The following is a 22500-nucleotide window of genomic DNA, read 5'->3' as shown; positions in this document are numbered from 1 at the left end:
AATGATTTCACCATTGATAACTACATGTCATATATTTTTCCTAAGTGTATCTCTACAGATTTTCGATAGAATTTAGAACCAGTAGTGGAAGTTTTGACATTTTGTAACTGCTGGTGCTGACTTTAATTTCTATAGAAGATCTGTGGAGAAATGCTTCAAAGTGATTGTATCACACTCCGGACACCAAAGCTAAAACACAGAATCATCTTATAAGTCTCTGATGTACTTGGTAGTATATTCTGGTTGCAAAACGAAATACAATGTCTCTACCAGTAATTGATACACACACACACACACACACGAAGGGGGTCTGAAAAGTTCCTGGCTTTGAGTAAAAGAAAATGCAGGAGGATCAGTTAATTATGATTTTATTCAATATATTCTCCTCTTGGATTCACATACTTATCACAGCAGACTTTCAGTTTTTCTAGGCCTGGTAAAAGAACTCAGAAGGTTGGGCCTCCAACCAAGCCTTTTGCTAAACCCTTAATGCCAGGAACTTTTCAGCACCCCTTTGTACATTTACAGACACACACAGACACACACACACACACACACACATGCACGCACACACACACACACACTTGTTTAGAAGTTCTTGTTCCTGTATATGTCTGACCATTCTCTCATTCCTTTGTCATATTGTTCTTCATTTATTTTTGCTATGATGATATTTTCTAATAGGTGCAGGTGTGACTGTGGTAAGAAATTTGCTTCCCAACTACATGGTTCTGGGTTCAGTCCCATTGTGTGGCACCTTAGTTGAGTGTCCTCTACTATAGCCTCAGGCTGACCAAAGCCTTGTGTGTGGATTTAGTAGACAGAAACTGAAAGAAGCCTGTTGTGTGTGTGTGTGTGTGTGTATGTGTGTGTCCTTCCCTAACTTGCTAATTGATGTGGGTATGTTTACGTCCCCCATAACTTAACAGTTCAGTAAAAGAGACTGATAGAATAAGTGCCAGGCTGAAAAAAATAATAGTTCATGTAAACTAAAAATTCTTCAAGATGTGCCCCAGCATGGTCACACTCTAATGACTACATCAAATAAAAGATAATTTTCTTTAATTCAAGTTGTCTTGGTTTTGCATCAATATCGACCATTCCAAGAAGGATTTCAGAAGAGTTTATATGTTTTCTTCACCATTTCACTCTCTATAACATTGCATTGTACTTTGCCAAAATTTGTTTACAGATTTTGCCCTTGTCTTGGAAAATGCTTCATTTCTTGCTGCCGGCCTTCAAAAGTGAGTACCCCACATTCCTTTCTCCCCTATCAGACACTTGAAGTTTATGAGCCAGTATGGGAGTATCTGTATAGCAACCTAACCTGCTAGAAAAAGCAGCCAAAATCTCACTCTCGAATTATCAATTACTATCTAAGACAGAACATATTGATAGTGTAGTCCTAGATACACTGTGTCTAAATAAAAGACAGGATGGTCACTGCTAGAACACCTCTGGTCATAAGTCAACAGGATCAGAGCTGGCCTGGTGCTAAGCAACAAGGAAGGACACATTAGATAATGTAGTCCTAGACACACTATGTCTGAATAAAAGACAGGATGGTCACTGCTGGAATATCTTTGATTGTATGTCTGCTGGATCAGGACTGACCTGGTGCTATATAGCAAAGAAGCATACATGAAGTGATGTAGTCCTAGATACACTGTGTGAATAAAAGGCGGGATGGTTGTAGCTAGAATGCCTTTTATTATGAATCTACTGGAACAAGACTCACCTGGAGTTAAACAACAACAAAGAAAGACACATTAAGATAATGTAGTCCTAGATACACTATGAATACAGACAGAGGCTGTTGTAGCTTGAACAACTTTAATCATACATCTGCAGGATCAGGACCGACCTAGGGTTAAACAACAATAAGGGGTGGCACATTAGATAATGTAATTCTAGATATGCTATCTGAATTATAGATGGGATGGTCACTGTTGGAATATCTCTTATCTTGGGTCTGCTGAATCATGACTGACACAGTGCTAAACCATAACAACAACCATTGTTCTTGTTTTGTGTTTTTTGTGTCTTTTAACTGTTTGGGCCAGTATGGAAGAAGGGATATGCCTATGACCTTTGCAGGTTCTCTGAGGCCAGTGAGGGTTGATGCTGTCCAAGACTGATGCGTAAAAGAAGGAGAAAAATCCTGGGGTGGCGGTTGATTCTTTCAGCTCATGTCTCGCTGGCCACCAACACGTTTTTAAAAAAGAAAAATAAAGATTTTAGCTAAAAATGCTTCAAGATGGTGCCCCAGCATGGCCACAGTCTAAGATTGAAACAAGTAAAAGAATATTAAGTACTTGTTCAACACTTCCTCATACAGTCATCATGCATTTACAACAAGGAGCAACCACAAAACTATAACACACACCACAGAACAGTTTGATAGATAAATATGAAGTGGTTTCTAAAAGTCTCAGGACTAGTTACGTTTAATAAAAAGTAACTTATTTACCTAAGTTTTAACATCATCTCCTTCAAAATAGTCAACTTGCACAGCAATATACTGGTCCTAGCATTCCTGTCATTTTTGGAATCGAACCTGGAAATCGTTTTGTAGCGTAGACTCTATACATACATGCATTCGAACGTAGCAGGGACCAACTGGCCTTCATCTGCTGTTTGTATCCAGATTGGTTGGTATTGGCACAATTTCTCTCTTACTCTGTTGTGCCAACTGACCACAAATAGCCAGTCAGAGACTTTAGGTAGCATCAGATGAACAACCTTCTTCAAGTTCTATTTTGAGCCTACTGCTTCCTATAAAAACCCAGCTTGTTCCTCATTATATGTCTTTGGTTTCAGCCCTTTTAAGATCTAGTCACTGACCACACAAGTCACAACGAAAGAAGGGCACTCAACCAATTTGTTGGGAGTTACATGTCTGGATGAAAACAGTTTCATTTAAATTCGTTGGTACTCTTGTGTGTTTCAAGCATGATGCTAGTTGTTGACACTTGAAACTCAAGAGTATCAATGAATTTGAATCAAACTGTTTTGATCCGTATATATATATATATATATATATATATATATATATATATATCCTTCGAAACGTAGAGTAGATGAAACCTTTAGCGACTGAAGAAGGGGTTTTTTCTTTGTGTTAATTGTCCTGTACTCTATTTTTTTGCTGTTTTTAAATAAATGTCCAGTTCCTTTGGTTTGTGTCTATGTTTTCGTTTCTCATTGTGTTCGACGTCCTTTTGGTGTCCTGTACTCATATATGTGTGTATAAGTACATGTAGAGGTAGGTACGTACATATATGTTTATATATATGCATATGTTTTATTTTATTTATTATATATATATATATATATATATATATATATATATATATGTTAATTAATGCTAACATGCTATCTTAAAGATAGAGTCTTGGCCGTGACATTATTTTATACATGTATATTTCTTTTATGCAGCTTAAACTTGACTGTAACACCAGGAGAACTCATTGTCATCTGTGGAAAGAGTGGAAGTGGGAAATCTGCATTGCTCCAATCCATGATTGGGTGTATCCCTAAAACATCTGGATCGTTCAAACGGAAGGTAAACCTTGCCAAATCATTCATTTGTGTTCCTTTATTTTGTTTTTTTTGTCCTACTTGCTGCTGTTGCTGTTGTTGTTTAGTCCCAGATCAGTTCTGATATGTACGTATATACACAAACACATTCTTTTATGTTTTTACTTGTTTCAGTCATTTGAACATGGCCATGTTGGAGTACCGCCTTTAGTCGAACAAATTGACTCCAGGACTTATTCATTGTAAGCCTAGTACTTATTCTATTGGTCTCTTTTACCAAAGCGCTAAGTTACAGGGATGTAAACACACCAACACCATTTGTCAAGTGATAGTGGGGAGAACAAACTCAGACACACAAATACATATATATATATATATATATACGACAGGCTTCTTCCAGTTTCTGTCTACCAAATCCACTCACAAGGCTTTGGTCAGCCCGAGGCTATAGTAGAAGACACTTGCCCAATGTGCCATGCAGTGAGACTGAACCTGGAACCATGTGGTTGGGAAGCAAGCTTCTTACCACAGAGGCACACACATATGGTTCAAAATTGTACAAAAAACAAGAGAGAAACAAGAAATATGGAAGAGACTTTGACATTTCGAGCCTGTGCTCTTCTGCAAGAAGGAATGAGGAAAGAAAATGGGGATATTTTTTTTTTCATCTTTTCTAATTTCAGTCAGACCTAGTCACTTTCTCTGAATATCCTACCTAAAACACTTCAAAACTCTCAATTGATTGCCTGGCCCTGGGGGATGAATTCTCAATGTACAGTCCCACATTTCTGAGGGTGACACTCATGGCAGGTCCTCCAGATTGCTCACTGTCTACCAGGGATGTTCTTCCACTTTTATGTTCATGTGTTTATATATATATATATATATGTATATATATATCTCTATATATAAAACTGAAATGCGTTTTTACTGCTTGGTTCGCTTTCAATGCCACTACATCCCGTCCGATTCGCTCCAAAATTTACAGGGACATGTAGAATGAGGTGACGATGCGCGTGGGCTACCTTAGAAATCCCTATCTTAAAAGGTGTGGTTGCTAGGGGCCATCTTCCTACCTCACCCTATTTCCTCCAGTACTCTGTCACTCCTCTTCATTTGACAATGCAACTACCGTTATTTAATGTAAAGTCTTCCTCAAATCACTCTGTAGCTATTTACTCTCTTCCAAGAACATTTTCACTCACTCTATCTCTTACCTTCCTCTACATTTTACTCATGTATCTCTCAGCGTTCATGGACAGTAACAAATATTACTCGCCATCCCCATCGCCATCGCATTCTATTGTCTACCTGTCAACACACACACACACACACACACACACACACATATATTCATATATCTAATATTATATTTTTATTTTTATGCTTTTGTTTTTGGTTTTTTACTGTTTCATTTCCGTATTAGTGGTTTTATCTCTAATTTAATTTCTACAGCGTGCACACACACACACACACACACACACACACACACACACACACACACACACACACACACACACACACCTATATGTAGCCCCAGTACACCCGAATGAAATCGGGTTCTCTTCATCAAAATGTGAAAAGGGGTCTACAATTATCATCGCCACAACTTATGTATGTCTTCCTCACTCACTCACTCTTTTTCCTAATGATAATTATCATCGCCACCACCAACACCACCAACACACAATCTGGACAATCTTTCTCTTATAACAAATCATGTTTACATTGCAACGACGTCTGCCACCTCCGCCGTCTCTATTTATTCTGCAAATGACCAGAACTCGGGAAACTTAGTTTAGTGTTCTATGGTCTATGACCAGAACTCGGGAAACTTGGTTGAGTGTTCTATGGTCTATGACCAGAACTCGGGAAACTTGCTTGACTGTTCTATGGTCTATGACCAGAAATCGGGAAACTTGGTGAGTGTTCTATGGTCTATGACCAGAACTTGGGAAACTTGTTGTGTCTCATCTTATAAAATGTGGCCCCAGTAGACCCAAATTAAATCGGGTTATATTAACCAAAAGGTGAAAAGGGGTATAAATGGGGCTGGAAGGGGATTAAAATTTAAAGGAGCGGGTGTTTAGCAATTCTCTGTTACATCAAGCTAAAAAATTTGCTCCAGCCTTTTAATCGTCAATGTGTTGCCGTCCATGATGAAGGAGTTTTCAATGCTTGCCATCGTGAGTCTACTGTCGTGAGAAAGAATCAAGTCAAAACTTGGTTTTTAGGGATTTTCTTTTACATCAAGTTCAAACTTTTACGCCAGCCGTTGAACTGTCAATACGTTGCTGTCCGTCGTTAAGAAATGCCAGCCATGGTGACTCTACTATCCTCAAATTCTATCCCTTCAAACTTTGGTTTCCAATATTTTATTATTTTTATTCAGCTCGCAAGTTCGTCTGTCCCTTTTAAATGTTAGTGTTTTGCTGTCTGTCTTGAAGCAGACCTTTCCTTTGTAACTGCCTGATATTTATGATTGATCTTTCTAATATTTTATTTCTCAACTTACTCAAGATCTTCTGTGTTTATAAATGGGAGAGAGATACATAAAGATAGAGAGTAAGAGAAAGCGAGGGGAGGTCCGAGAGAAAGGAAGAGTAAGAGAGTGGGAAAGTGAGAGAGAAAGGAGAAAGAAACAAAGAGGGAGAATCAATCATCATCAAATCATCATCATCGTTTAACGTCCGTTTTCCGTGCTAGCACGGGTTGGACAGTTTGACAGGGGTCTGGGAAGCCAGGAGGCTGCACCAGGCTCCAGTCTGATCTGGCAGTGTTTCGACAGGTGGATGCCCTTCCTAACGCCAACCACTCTGTGAGCGTAGTGGGTGCTTTTTTCGTGCCGCCTGCACAGGTGCCAGGGGGGCTGGCAGCGGCCACGATCAGTTGGTGCTTTTTACGTGCCACCAGCACAGAAGCCAGTCAAGGCGGCGCTGCAATCCGCCACGTTCGGATGGTGCTTTTTACGTGCTGAAAGGAAGCAACAGAAAGTAACAACCACACTCTTACCCGCGCGTAGAGCGGGTCACCTTCAGCTAGTATATATATATATATATTATATATAATATATATATAATATATATATATCTATATATATATATGTGTATGTGTGTTGTGTGTGTTGTGTGTGTGTGTGTGTGTATATATATATAATAATATATTATATATATATATTTATATATAAACATAATAATAATATTAGGGAGTATAGCTCCAAACTTACAGGAAAAATTCAATTTAGTATTAAATCAAATTTCACAGTATAAATATATAAAATATGAATTAGAGATAAAACCACTATTATGCAACTGTTTGAGTTGCATAATAGTGGTTTTATTGCTAATTCATATTTTATATATAAACATGTATATATATATATATATATATATATATACACACATATACATATATATATTTATATTTACACACACACACACACACCACACACACCACACACACACACACATATATATATATATATATATATATATATATATATATATATATAAAATGCCTGTGTGTGCATATATATGCATACATACATACATACACACACTAACACACACACACACACACCACATATATAGATATTATAATATATTTAATATATACTAGTAATATTTAAAAACTCACTATTTTGATTTAGTGTCCTTCAAACTATTCACCTTGGGAGTCAAAATACCTCTTCCACTGCTGGAAAAATTTCTGAAAATCACTTTTTGGGATACTGTAGAGCTGTGCCATTGAATTTTGCTTAATGTCTTCTGTTGCCTCAAATCTTCTGCCTTTGGGTGCTTTGTTGAGCTTTGGGAATAGCCGAAAGTCACGCAGAGCCAAGACTGGGGAGTAGGAAGCCTGACGAAAAAGTGGGGTGTTTTACTTGACATGGAACACTTAGATGATGTGGGTGGGATGACCTGACTAAACTGATCCGTGGCTGATTCTAACATGCTTCTCTTCTGATTCCAACTTCAGCATCAATCTGCTCAATGGTCACACGATAGTCTTCATAGACTATTCCTTGAACCTTTGCAATCATTTCATCAGTTCTGCTAGATGATGGTCTGCCACAATGTGGCTCCCTGTCCGCTGCGGTGCAGCTATCTTTAAACCGGATGTGCCACTTCTTTATTTGTGTTTTTCCTAAAGCTTCATCTCCAAAGGCCTTCTGAATTTTCTCAATAGTCAGGGCTTTATGCATCACCATTTTTTTGGGTAGAATTTGTTACAGTATCTTTGCTCAGTGAACTTGGTCATCTTGACTCAAAAAGAAAAATTGCACAGCACACTCTTCACATCTGTACTCAACATGTCACTGAAGGTGAATGGCACAACCTATAGACAAGAACATTTTTGCTCATACTCAGGAAGGACAGAACCACATAATACCCATGTGGATTTGGCTCACACATTATTATTTTGTGCAAAAGATATCAAGACTGAATACTTTTTGACTATACTTCATATAGGCACAGGCATTGCTATGTGGTAAGAAGCTTGCTTCACAACCACATGGTTCTAGGTTCAGTCCCATAAACAAATGTCTTCTACTATAGCCTTGGACTGACCAAAGCCTTGTGAGTGGATTTGGTAGACGGAAACTGTTGTATATATATGTGTATGTATTTATGTGTGTGTCTTTGTGTCTCTGTTTGTTCATCACTGCTTGACAATCTGTGTTGGTGTGTTTACATCCCCATGACTTAGTGGATCAGCAAAAGTGACTCATAGGCTTAAAAAATAAGTCTTGGGGTTGATTTATTTGACAAAAACCCCTTGATGCGATGCTCCAGCATGGCCACAGTCAAATTACTGAAACAATTAAAACAATGAAAGAATATATGTATAGATGTGTGTGTGCACATGTGTGTGTGTGCGTGTGTGTGTGTGCGTGTGTGTGTGTGTGTGCATGTGTGTGCATGTGTGTGTATATATATAGATGGATGGACGGATGGATGGATGGACAGATGGATGGATGGACAGACGGATGGATGGATGGACAGATGGATGGATGGATGGATGGATGTACAGACATTTTTCAAGCTTACAGTTTACATCTGTCCCTCTGTCTTTTTATATAACAGTTGCTCTGTCTTTCCCTCTGTTCACTAAGTAACCCTACCCCCAACCCAAATTCACCATCCCCCGCATCGTGATAATAGCTGTCTAATTTATAGCCTGTCTCTGTCTCTCTCTGTCTCTCTCTCTGTCTCTCTCTGTATCTGTCTCTCTCTCACTCTCCTCTTGTCTTTCTGTTAACCCAGCTCAAAGTGGCTTATGCCCCTCAGCAGCCGTGGATCATGAGTGGAACCATAAAAGAAAACATCATTTTTGGCAAGATGTTCAATGACAAACGTTTCAGTCATGCTACCAAATACAGTGCCTTGCAGGAAGACTTGAATAATTTAAAGGATTCGGAAGAAACCAAAGTCACAGATCAGGTAACAACTCTTTCACTATATTCTTTAATTTTTCATTCTTTTACTTGTTACAGTCATTTGACTGCGGCCATGCTGGAGCACCACCTTTAGTTGAAGAAATCAACCCCAGGACTTATTCTTTGTAAGCTTTGTACTTATTCTATCAGCCTCTTTTGCTGGCGTGTTTTGGGAATGTAAACACCAACATCGGTTGTCAAGCTATGGCAGCTGGGGCAAGCACACACACACACACACACACACACACACACACAACACACACACACACATACGCACACACACTTAAATATATATATATATGATGGGCTTCTTTCAGTTTCCGTCTATGAAATCTACTCACAAGACTTTGGACAGCCCGAGGCTATAGTAGAAAACACTTGCCCAAGGTGCCATGCAGTGGGACTGAACTGGGAACCATGTAGTTGGGGTGCAAGCTTCTTTCCACACAGCCATGCCTGCACCTATATGCTTGTAGGTATTTTATATATATTATCCACACAAACACACACCAACACACACACATGTGCACATGTGCGTGCACACACACACACACATACATGATGAGCTTCTTTAGTTGCCATTTAACGGCTCCACTCATGAAACTTTGGTGAGTTTTGGGTTCCATCAGAGAAGACATTTGTCCAAGATGCTGTGCAGTGGGACTGAACCTAAGAGTATGTGGTCTGGAAGCAAGATACCTGCATCTATCATCATCATCATTTAATGTGTGTATTCCATATTGCCATATGTGTGTGTGTGTGTGTGTGTGTGTGGAGGCGAAATAGCCCAGTGGAGGCACAATGGCCCAGTCATAGGGTTACAGTTTCGATTCCCAAATCGGGTGTTGTGAGTGTTTATTGAGTGAAAACACCTAAAGCTCCATGAGGCTCCAGCAGGGGGGTAGTGGTGAACCCTGCTGTACGCTTTCACCACAACTTTCTCTCACTTGGAGCTTTTTGGCAACATCAATAAATGTTTTACACACTTTTTCCTATATTGGAAATGATGAATTCTCATCTGAACATGTGGTTGACTGCCATTCTACACACAACCAAAAAGGTCCAAAAAGGCTAACATGCATCTGAACTATAGTTGATCATTGCTGGGACAAATTTTTGTCTTTTTCTGAGACACACTCACACGCACGCACGCACACACACATACATATAAGAATTTACAAACTTCAAGAGAACAGGAAATAATTCTTTGCTAAAATGGTGAAACGAAGCAGTTAAAATTCCAAATGTGTGTGTATGTGTGCACATGCGTATGTATGTGGACATGCATATGTCTATTTGCTTCTCATCTCTCTATCTCCCTCTGTCTGTCTGTCTGTCTCTCCCTCTCTTTCTCTCTCTCTCTCTCTCTCTCTCTCTCTCTCTCTCTCTATATATATATATATATATATATATATATATATATATATATATACACTACCGTCAGAAATTAATTAGCACCCTTGATTTGCTCTTCACTCAAGGTATGTGCTGTCACCTAGTGGCCATATCTCGAACTATTGCTTTGTTGCGAGTTCACTGTTGCGCAGAACGATGACGTAACTTTGTTTGCAGAGCAGTTTGAGAGTCTACAGCCTTATGATGTTGACATAGCAGTGCAACAACTTGGAGTGCGGATGCAGACAAATCTTCCTTTGTTTAATAGATATAGGTAGCGCCTCGCAAGGACCGAAATCACACCATACTAAGTTTTCTCATCGCGTAAGACGTTTTGAACAGCTCATAGGTTAATTGATTTAACCTATTTAATGTAGAAATTTGAGAAGTGCTAATTAATTTCTGACGCAAGTGTATATATACAAATTGAGATAGGGGTTGCAAATTCAACCCTCTATGGGATAACATATATCCACACTAAATACGCTGTTTTGTTATATATTTTTATGTTTAACCCTAATGTTCTTATGTAGTGGTTTAATAAAGTATGTGATTGGGTATTATCTGGTAGTTGATAAATGATTTAGATGTATTTCTCCATTTTCCTATTTTGTATATATATATATATATATATGTATGTATATATATATATATATATATATATCTGTCTGGTCTGTGTATCCATCTCTTTATCCACTTGACCATTTCAGGGAATGAACCTGAGTGGTGGTCAGCGTTCCAGAATTAACTTGGCCAGGACAATATTCTCTCGGCCGGACATTTTCCTCTTGGATGACCAGCTATCTGCCCTTGATCCCACGTCCAGTAATTACATCATCAATAATCTGTTTGGCAAAAGAGGATTGTTAAATGAAATTGTAAGTATTGTTGTTGTTCTTGTTGTTGCTGTCTTGTCGCCACATGAAGGCTTATTGCTTAGTGGTTAGGGCATCTGGTTCTCAATCATAAGCTCATGAGTTTAATCCCTGGTGGTGTGTTGTATCCTTGAGCAAGACACTTTATTTCACATTGTTCCAGTCCACTCAGCTGGCAAAAATGAGTAGTACCTGTAATTCAAAAGGGCCAGCCTTTTTACACTCTGTGTCATGTTGAATCTCTCTGAGAACTATGTTAAGGTTACACGTGTCTGTGGAGTACTCAACCACCTCTGTATCAATTTCAAAGCAAAATCTTTAATTGATCGGATCAATTTGAAACCTTGTCATCATAACTGACAGAGTGCCAGTTTTTCCCCCAGCTTGTTGCTATTGATGTTGATGCTGCTGTTCTTGTCATTGCTGTTATTGGTATCATCATTGCTACAGTCATTTAACCCTAGGCCAACACTGATCCAGCTGACCCATCACCAAGGGAAGTGGTGCTACATCTACGCCTACATTACTGAATGTATATCTTTTCCTCTTTCAAAGTAGTCGGGTGTGATTTGAGGGAGATTTCACTGCTATTTTTTACAGGTCAAGCAATAATATAGAACTTTCTTAGCTTGCTTATAAAAGCAGTTGTCATTGTTTAACCCCAGGACAGTCCTGTTTGAGTAGGCCTATGATTAACAGACTTCATCCCGCTCGTCACCCTCCCCTTCAATATCATCCACCCTTCCTACCGGCTCCTCTCTTCTTACCCTTCACTCCTCTCACGCTCCCATTCCTCACATCACCACCTTGCCATCACCCTCCCCTTCATCATCATCTCACCTCTTACCTTTTCTGCTCTTCACCCTTCCCATCCACCTCCTCCTTGATACCCCCTCCTCTCACTTGCTTCTCACTCTCTCAACTCTTCTCCTCTTCTTCCAGACCAGAATCATTGTCACAGAACCCAACAGTAATTGGTTGTCTGAAGCTGACCAGGTCATAGTGATGGACAACGGCCAGATTGTAGAGAAAGGATGTTACAGACAAATCCAGCACACCTCAAGCTTCAAAGAACTTCTCACAAAGCCCAGCACTTCACAACTGGAAATAAAGTCAATTGGAGAGGAAGCATGTAAGTAGTGTTGTGATAAGGTTGCTAGTGGTGGTGATGGTGGTGGTAGTGTTGGTGGTGGTGGTGGTGCTATAGTAACAGAGATTGTGATCGTTAGCATTATAGCCATTGCTGCTTTCAGTGTTGTTTTTAGGATATGTGACATTTATAGTTGCTTTCTTGATGTCGTCAATTTGACCGTTATGTGTTTCAGAACATGTGGGTGTCTTCATTGGCCACTTTGTCTATTTCTTTGATAATGCTATTTGGGTGGTTGAGATGTTGCTTGAAAAGAGCCTAGGAGCATATGAACGCCTGTTTTTCCTATGCAATTTGTGCTACAGACCTATGGAAACCATTGTCTTCTGGAGCTGTTGTTATTAGGCCATTTAGTGGTGAGCCTTTAACCATGATATATGCTTGAAGAAAGAGGTGAAATTCATTGATTTTCCAGTTTTGAAGTGTCTTTTCCATTTTGCTAGTATCACTTTGGCTCAGTACAAATTTGAGGCTGTTGGTGTCCATTTGTTTAAGTTTTGTTCTATAAAGAGTGAGATATTACTTAGTGGCTGACAGATTTAATGAGTGAAATGTTTGCGAAAGATAAGGGAGTTACTAAAAGGAATGAAGAGAAGAAACTGTTTCCAAAAAGGATGTTCTGGAAGAGAGGCAAGGGTGAAAGAACAAGAGTGTTTATGAAAGTAGCTTGCTAACCAACCACATGGTTCCGGGTTCAGTCCCACTGCGTGGCATCTTGGACAAGTGTCTTCTGCTATAGCCCCGGGCCGACCAATGCCTTGTGAGTGGATTTGGTAGACGGAAACTGAAAGAAGCCTGTCGTATATATGTATATATATAAGTGTGTGTATATGTGTTTGTGTGTCTGTGTTTGTCCCCCTAGCATTGCTTGACAACTGATGCTGGTGTGTTTACGTTCCCGTCACTTAGCGGTTCGGCAAAAGAGACCGATAGAATAAGTACTGGGCTTACAAAGAATAAGTCCCGGGGTCGATTTGCTCGACTAAAGGTGGTGCTCCAGCATGGCCGCAGTCAAATGACTGAAACAAGTAAAAGAGTAAAAAGAGAGTATATAAGAGGGGGATATAAAGAAATGAATTAAAAACGTCTGAAAAGAACAATATAAAATAAGAGTTGAGGGGAATTTAGGAAGAGGACAGTATAAAATAGACATTAAGGAGGAATGTTTAGAAAGTGGGACAGGATTATTTCAGCAGTGTTGTTTCTAAAGACCATTGAAAAAATTGTAAGATGAGCAGAGGGATACAAAAGGAAAGTTTGTAATAAAACATGAAGGTGAGAGGTTGTGATGTTTATGAAAACTGAAGAAAAAGGAAGAATGTTGTAGTTGTGTGATAAACATAAGTGAATACATTATTTTTATTCGACGGATATTTATCCTCATCTTGTTTGTTGTTAACACAACGTTTCGGCTGATATACCCTCCAGCCTTCATCAGGTGACTTGGGGAAATTTCGAATGTGGGTTCTCATTCCTATGTTATTATTATTATTATTATTATTATTCAACTCACTGCCTGGAATCAAACTTGGAATCTTGGGGTTAGTAGCCCACGCTCTTAACCAATACGCCATGCCAAGTTCGATTCCAGGCAGTGACTTGAATAATAATAATTATGATGGTGGTGACGGTGATGGCGACGGTGATGATGATGATGACGACATCAAAAAATACCTTAGGAATGAGAACCCAGGTTTGAAATTTCCTGAAAACACCTGATGAAGGCTGGAGGGTATATCAGCCGAAATGTTGTGCTAACAACAAACAAGATGAGGACAAATATCTGTCAAATGTAAATAATATACATAATTCCTCATCTCTTAAATATAGAACTGTATAATTGAAATATTTAACTTTTAAAAATTTTCATTGAGATATTTACTTTGGATGTATTGGGTTGTCCGGAAAGTTCGTGCCAATTTTTAAAGGAAAGAAAAAGGTCAATAAATACTTGCCATTACATATTTGGCTGTTATTTCTAAAAGTATAGAGTCATCACAAGGAAATTTGTCTTGAATAAGTACCAGTGAAATATGTTGGGTGAAGCTACTCTCTTAATTGTTCTGTTGAATTACACCTAACTCCTTCTTAATTTTGTAATGTTCCTTGTAGCAGCAGATCATCTTCAGAAGAGTTCATCCCGAAATTTGACCCCTACTTTTCAAAAACTAAACACCAGGAGAAACCGCACATCATATATTATTTCCATGCCCTTAACAGAGAGGTGTTATAGCTTTGCAGAGGGCAGCGCTGAGAAAAGGTTCACAAGTTTCTATAAAAGAGCACAGATTAGTTCGTCATACAGAAGGTATTTCTATGATTCTGGTATCCAGTTTTTATTGTTGGATAAAACAATGATGATGATGATGATGATGATATATATATGCATATATATATGTGTGTGTGAGAAAGGTTGAGTTCAGTTTCTTCTTTTTACTTTGGCGCAGAGTCCAAAGTTAGATTTCTGATAAAGGTTCTTCATAGGCGCAGGAGTGGCTGTGTGGTAAGTAGCTTGCTAACCAACCACATGGTTCCGGGTTCAGTCCCACTGCATGGCATCTTGGGCAAGTGTCTTCTGCTATAGCCCCGGACCGACCAATGCCTTGTGAGTGGATTTGGTAGACGGAAACTGAAAGAAGCCTGTCGTATATACGTATATATATATATATGTATGTATGTATATGTTTGTGTGTCTGTGTTTGTCCCTCTAGCATTGCTTGACAACCGATGCTGGTGTATTTACGTCCCCGTCACTTAGCGGTTCGGCAAAAAGAGACTGATAGAATAAGTACTGGGCTTACAAAGAATAAGTCCCGGGGTCGATTTGCTCGACTAAAGGCGGTGCTCCAGCATGGCTGCAGTCAAATGACTGAAACAAGTAAAAAAGAGAGTATATTAAATTTGTAGCTTACTATTGTAAGTATTTTTTTTAAATATGAAAATTTTACAAGTATAAGGTGTGTCATGATCATTTATAGAACATGTATCCTATATAAACATCTTTTCTTCTCCATCTTTAATTGTTTGTTGAGTTATATAGGGTATGTGTTCTATAAATGCTTATCACGTGATCACGTGACCGACCAGACCATCAAATATTGTTACACATTGCTGGTCACAATGCGTTCGCATTGTTTTAACCTTAGAATGACGCCACCCCGCTGGCTAAGCGAGCAGGCCAACAGAAGAAAGAGTGGGAGAAAGAGTGGTGAAAGAGTACAGCAGGGATCACCACCCCCTGCTGGAGCCTCGTGGAGCTTTTAGGTGTTTTCGCTCAATAAACACACACAACGCCCGGTCTGGGAATCGAAACCGCGATCCTGCGACCGCGAGTCCGCTGCCCTAACCACTAGGCCATTGCGCCTCCACATAAATGCTTATAGCACACCTTATACTAATATATATATATATATATAACTTCATGTTTGAGGTTCTGATGAAGCTGTAAGGTGTTATTCAAGTATTCAACTCTGAGTTCATCACATCTTATAGTGGAAACAGCTGTAAGCTGATGAAGTTCATAAGATAATCTTTTATTCCTTTGTTATTTTTTATTCTTGTTACCACTCTGTACTCAACACTTCATTCAGAAGCATGCGTATATTGAGTTCTACACCAGTTTAGTAGTATCACAATGTGTAATATACATACACGCACACACATACACACACACGCATACATATTATCATTAATATATATATTAATATATATATATATATATAAGTAACAGAAACTCAAGGGCGGAGATTCTCATGCTTTACCACTTATAAAACTATATGTGTGTGCGTGTGTGTACTTGTGTGCATGTGTGTGTGCGTGCGTTCATAATGGATACCAATGCATGATGATAATGATGATAATGATGATGTAATCTTCTCTTTTATGTTGCAGATTTGCACGGGATCTTTCCAGAAAAGTCTACATGGAGGGTGCAAGTATGCAAATGTCATCCATTGAAGCAGACGATTCTCTTCAAAACTATGTAATAATAACTATAATACTATTATTATTAATAATAATAATAATGATGATAATAATAATAATGATAATAATAATAATAACTATATTAATAATAATAATAATAATAATCGTCATGATGATGGTGATGATGGTGATGATGTTTCACTAGTCCCTATTTAAGTGAGCCCAAAAGGATGAAAGGCAAAGTGAGCCTCAGTGGAATTTGAGCTCAGAGCCTCAAGACAGACGAAATACCGCAAAGCATTTTGCCGAGCAGTTGAGAGCTGGTGATGGAAAGAACATCTATCTGTAGAAAACTCGCCTCAATAAACTCCATCTAACCTATGCAAGTGTATTAGAAAAATGGACATTAAATGGTGATGATGATGATGATGATGATGATAACAAACCTTTGTCTTTATGTGTGCACATTATCGTCATCATTAATTAGCATTATTATTCCATGCTGTCATAGTTGGATGGTTAGACAGGCTCCGATGGGTCCAAGAACAAGCTTTGAGTATGTCTGTCTTTGTGTGTGCCTGTGTCTGTGTGTCTCCATCTTGAAGGACAGCCATTTTCCACCTACTTTTCACAGTTTATCCTCTTCTTCTTCCACAGGAATTGAAATCTCAAGAATTTCGCAAATACTTGAAGATTGTTGGAATGTTTGGTATTCTGGTCACTTTCCTGATGGCTGCATTCTACCAAGCCACCAAAGTGGTCAGTGGCTTGAAGCTGGAGGGCTGGACAACTGACTTCGCCAATAATACAGAGTCTAATGACCTCTTTATTTATGGGTCGTTTGGATTAACTCAAGGTATGTATTGCCCCCCCCCCTAAACACACCCTCCATTCTATCACATCCATACCTCATCCCAGCCAATCCAATTTCTCTCACCATCACTAGCTACAGTCACCTCTTTCTCATCTTTGAACATCTCCCCTCACACCTTTATGTGACATACCCCTCTAACCCCCCTTGTACTGTTATTTGTGGGTAGGTCATAATGCATCTCCAATACCATCTATTTCTCTCTCTCTCTCTCTCTCCTTCCTCCTCCCTCTTTTCCTACTGGGGTAGCCAAGTATCTCCTGTATAAGAAGACTCCCATCTCTATCCCTCTATTATACTCTAACCTCTTGCCTGGCAAATAGCTACTTCCCACGGTTCCACTCCATGTCCCAGCTGAGAGATCTTCATCTTGCAAGTTACTTGTCAACCCCACTGGTGTCTGTGCCACGTAAAAAGCACCAATGCTGGTGTCACATAAAAGGCATCCAGTACACTCTGAAATGGTTGGCATTAGGAAGGTCATCCAGCTGTAAAAATCACGCTGAAGTAAGCAGCATTTTGAAGTAAGCATTTTGTCCATCTCATCTATATATATATATATATATATATATACACACACACTCTTTTACTCATTTATTTGTTTTAGTAATTTAACTGCAGCCATGCTGGAGCATCGCCTTTAGTCGAACAAATTGACTCTAGGACTTATTCTTTGTAAGCCTAGTACTTATTGTATCGTTCTCTTTTGCTGAGCCGCTAAGTTACAGGGATATAAACACACCAGCGTCGGTTGTCAAGTGCTGGTAAGGGGAAAAGCACAGACACAAAGACACACACACACACATATATTTATGACAGGCTTTCAGTTTCCGTCTGCCAAATTCACTCATGACTTTGGTCGGCTCGAGGCTATAGTTGAAGACACTTGCCCAAGGTGCCACACAGTGAGACTGAACCTGGAACCATGTGGTTGGTAAGCAAAAGCTTCTTACCACACAGCCAGTCCTGTACCTATATGTATATATATATATATATATATATATATATATATATATATATTTATATCATATGTATATATATGTATTTATTTATTTATTTATTTCCAGACTGTATATGTTTGTTATTGACAAGTTTACACTCAATCAGCCCTTTGATATGTCATTCTGGTTTTATTATAACAATATATATGTATAAAATTTACATCTAATATAGGATAAAATTTTTTGAAAAAAATTCTATCAATGGCCAGCATATTGAAAATTACCTTTAAAGGTTTTCACTTCCGGACTCTCTCACTATGAGAGTTTTCAGTCTGATCGCACATGTCTCGGAGTATGCTGGAGAATTTCTAGTTTGGATATATTTGGGGTACTTAAGTGTGCTCATGACTTAGTGTTTGCTTCTTCCATGAGTATAAGTAAGTATTTCATTTATTTCTTACCGTATTTATTGCTGAAGAGGAGAAAATTCTTATGAATTAACTCTGAGATTGGGACCAATATGATAATAATGGAATTTTTTAGAAATTTCTGTCAGCTTACTTCGAGACTCATGCTTATAGTTATAAATTATATGGTTGTTGACGATTTGTCTATTTTCGGCATATTTGGCATTAGAATTTTTCTTTTGCCCTTGTTTATAAGTTGTATATATATATATGTATATATATATATATATATATATATATATATATATATATATATATATATATATATATTATATATATTATATATACAAAATGAGAAAATGGAGAAATATATCTAAATCAATCATCAACTATCAGATAATACCGAATCATATACTTTATTAAAACACTACACAATAGCAGTGAGATTAAACATTAATACAGTACAATAATTACAAACAATATGGTGAGATATAACTAAATAAATATAACAAGATATAAAAATACATTTACATTATAACTGACAGCTGTTTCGGCCATGAAGATAGGTATGTCTCATTTAACCTATTAGCCATATAATGCAGGTATAAATGAGACATTAACAAGAATATCTTACGGCCTCTTCGGAGATTCTAATGCAAACCCTAAAATAATTTACATATAAATATAAATATGAGTGCATACATACTCATATTCTTACATATATATACATATACACAATAATACAATATAAACAATATAAATCAATATACATCAACAAACACAATAATGTTCCATATTGAACGCCACAGCTCCTCAACCAACATCAAGAAACCACAACAGACACACTCACACTCAATGCAGAACCCCTATCTCATTTTATATTTCTATATATATATATATTTATATATATGAAAATAGCATTAAGTCAAATTTTCTACAATAAAGAAATATATATAAGAACTATTATTTATGCCTTGTCATGTATATGTGTACAAATGGATGTTAAACAATGATGATGATGATGATGATGTGTGTGAGTGTATATATATATATATTAATTTATTTATTTTTGTTGTTTCTTATTGCAGCAATTTGGCTAGGTCTGTTCTACATCACCACCACCCTATTTGCCATCAGAGCCAACAAAAAAATCCATCTGCAGATGATCGAATCTCTGTTGCTTTCCCCTCTCAGTTTCTTCTCTGAAAATTCCAAATTTCAAGTTGATTATGATTTCTTCAACAACCTCGGAGAAATTGATGAAGAATTATTGAACACCTACAAGATGTGGTGCAATGCCTTCTTTGATATATTTGCCACGTTCGTACTGATATGTTGTCAATTGAATTACCTAATTCCTATCATTTTTATCTTGATTATCTTCCTAATCATACAAATGGTGAGTTATGTTTTATATATGTGCATGTATATATATATATATATATATATATATATATATATATATATATACATTTATATACACACACACACATATATATAGATATATATTCATATACATATATATATACACATATATAAATAAATTTACATATGCATACACACACACACACACACACACACACACACACATATATATATGTATATATATACATATCTATATCTATACACATATACATACATATACACACACATATATACATATATATACATATATATATATATACATACATATATATATATAATATATATATAATATATATATATATATATATATATATATATATATATATATATATACACACATATACACACACATATACACACATATACATATATACATGTACATTCATATATACACGCTGAAGCACATACATATGAATAATGATATATCGATAGCATCAGATAAATACATAATAACATATGCCCATGTATACAAGTGCTTACATGCATATACACAAACATATAGTTATTCATATATACATATATATGTACATTAATAAATGTATACATATGAGTACAGATATACACACTCAAATAAATTTTCTAAACACATATTTAGAATAGTTTGTACAAGATAGAACACTCTTGTGTCTTTCATTAAGCAATTTCTTCTTAGATGTTAATATCTGGTATAATTCATCTATACATAGGTTTCATATAGCATCATTAATTTTATATGATCTAGCATGACTAATTATTTTTCAAATTATTTTGTAAGATTTCTTACTATCCCTCAGTTCCCAAATTAGTTTACTTAGACTAGTACTATTAAAACTATCTCTATTCCTAAAGGTGTATTCATGGTTTGCTATCCGTTTTTTAATAAAATTTTCCGTAGACCCTATGTAAAAAATTTTTTGCATTCTGAACCCACCCTACATCTATATACAATATTATTCTGTAAACAAAAATTATTAAATAAATATTTATCCTTATATTTACAATCATAGTTTCTAGCTAGATCATTATCTGTAATATTATTGGTATTTTATTTTATTATAAAAATTTCCAAACTTTTATTATTAAAGGAGGAGATAATTGTAAACAAATTTTTAGATACTGAAAAACCTATCCTAATCTTTTTATTATTATTTTATATTTATGTTCTTTATTAAAATGCTTAGATATAGATCTGTAAAATAGCTATGGCTCAGTAGTTAAAGTGTTCTACTTATAATTGCAAGATTATAGTTTCGATTCCTGGCCTGGGTGACGGGTGGTATTGTTGAGCAAAATACTTCACCTCTCATGACTCCACTCTACTCAATCATAAATGGGTAACTCCAATTTAGGGGTTATGTAATGATCTTGGCCACATGCACTATGGGAACTTAGTAACTGGCTCTATGAGTTGTAGGGCTAGGGGCAGTAATGTTGAGGGATTGAGATATGTGGCCTGGTGATTAGAGCGTTTGCATTTATAGTCATAAGATTGTAGTTTCAATTCCTGGACAGGTTGGTGCATTGTTTTCTTGAACAAAACCCTTCATTTCATGTGACTCTGGTCCAGTCATGAGTAACTCTGTGACAGACTGTCATTGCATTCAGATGGAAATGTGATCTTAGATGCTATGGAAGCCAGGAAACCAGCTTTGTAAGTATTGGGACTTAGGGCAGTTATGTCCAGAAGATTGATGATGATGTTATTGTGATGGTGATGATGGTAATGGTGGTAATGATGCTGATGGTGATGGTAATGATGATGATCCTGTCCTCCTTTGTTTCAGATAATCTACATCCCTGTCGTGATAAAACTGAACCAGATGTACAATTTGTGCTCCAGAAATTTGTTGGAGCACATTGCACAGACGGAATCAGGAGGTGACGTGATTGCAGCGTTCAGTAATGAGAGCAGCTTTGTTAAGAAGAATAATCTGTGTATGGACCAACTGCAGAGGTATGCCCATGCCATCATGACAGTAGAGAGGTAAGTAGGAAGGTCAGTTTGTGGTTGATGGAGTGATGGTGGTGGTGCTGACATGAGGATGGCACAGTGCTGTTACTGTGGAGGTGGTATGCTGGCCATGGTGGTGGTATGGGGGAGTGGTGTGTAAATATCGGTGATGTAAAGTCATATTGGTAGATGTAGTGTGGAGGCTGACACGGCTGTGATGCTATTGTTGGTAGGTGTGTGTAAATATCGGTGATGTAAAGTCATATTGGTAGATGTAGTGTGGAGGCTGACATGGCTGTGATGCTATTGTTGGTAGGTGTGTGTAAATATCGGTGATGTAAAATCATATTGGTAGATGTAGTGTGGAGGCTGACACGGCTGTGATGCTATTGTTGGTAGGTATGTGTAAATATCGGTGATGTAAAATCATATTGGTAGATGTAGTGTGGAGGCTGACACGGCTGTGATGCTATTGTTGGTAGGTATGTGTAAATATCGGTGATGTAAAATCATATTGGTAGATGTAGTGTGGAGGCTGACACGGCTGTGATCCTATTGTTGGTAGGTGTGTGTAAATATCGGTGATGTAAAGTCATATTGGT

General features: G+C 37.4%; 1 protein-coding gene across 4 annotated transcripts in view; it reads left to right on the top strand.

Moving 5' to 3' along the window:
• The window catches only part of LOC115222924 (ABC transporter C family member 12), a 78257-nt gene that overhangs the window by 43305 nt on the left and 12452 nt on the right, over positions 1-22500 (top strand). For 3 of the 4 annotated variants that reach the window (XM_036511909.1, XM_029793318.2, XM_036511907.1), the window contains 10 exons: positions 1193-1244; positions 3439-3565; positions 8808-8984; positions 11086-11253; positions 12193-12382; positions 14513-14708; positions 16292-16382; positions 16982-17180; positions 19632-19942; positions 21732-21931. In XM_036511909.1, coding sequence (XP_036367802.1) covers positions 1193-1244; positions 3439-3565; positions 8808-8984; positions 11086-11253; positions 12193-12382; positions 14513-14708; positions 16292-16382; positions 16982-17180; positions 19632-19942; positions 21732-21931 — 1711 coding nt within the window. The remainder of the gene's footprint in view (positions 1-1192; positions 1245-3438; positions 3566-8807; positions 8985-11085; positions 11254-12192; positions 12383-14512; positions 14709-16291; positions 16383-16981; positions 17181-19631; positions 19943-21731; positions 21932-22500) is intronic. The other variant, XM_036511908.1, reaches the window with a different exon arrangement.

This window comes from Octopus sinensis, linkage group LG21 (assembly GCF_006345805.1).
Source record: "Octopus sinensis linkage group LG21, ASM634580v1, whole genome shotgun sequence".
Classification (NCBI taxonomy): Eukaryota; Metazoa; Mollusca; class Cephalopoda; order Octopoda; family Octopodidae; genus Octopus; species Octopus sinensis.
Note: the sequence above shows the minus strand (reverse complement) of the source record. Positions and strands in the feature narration are given on the sequence as shown.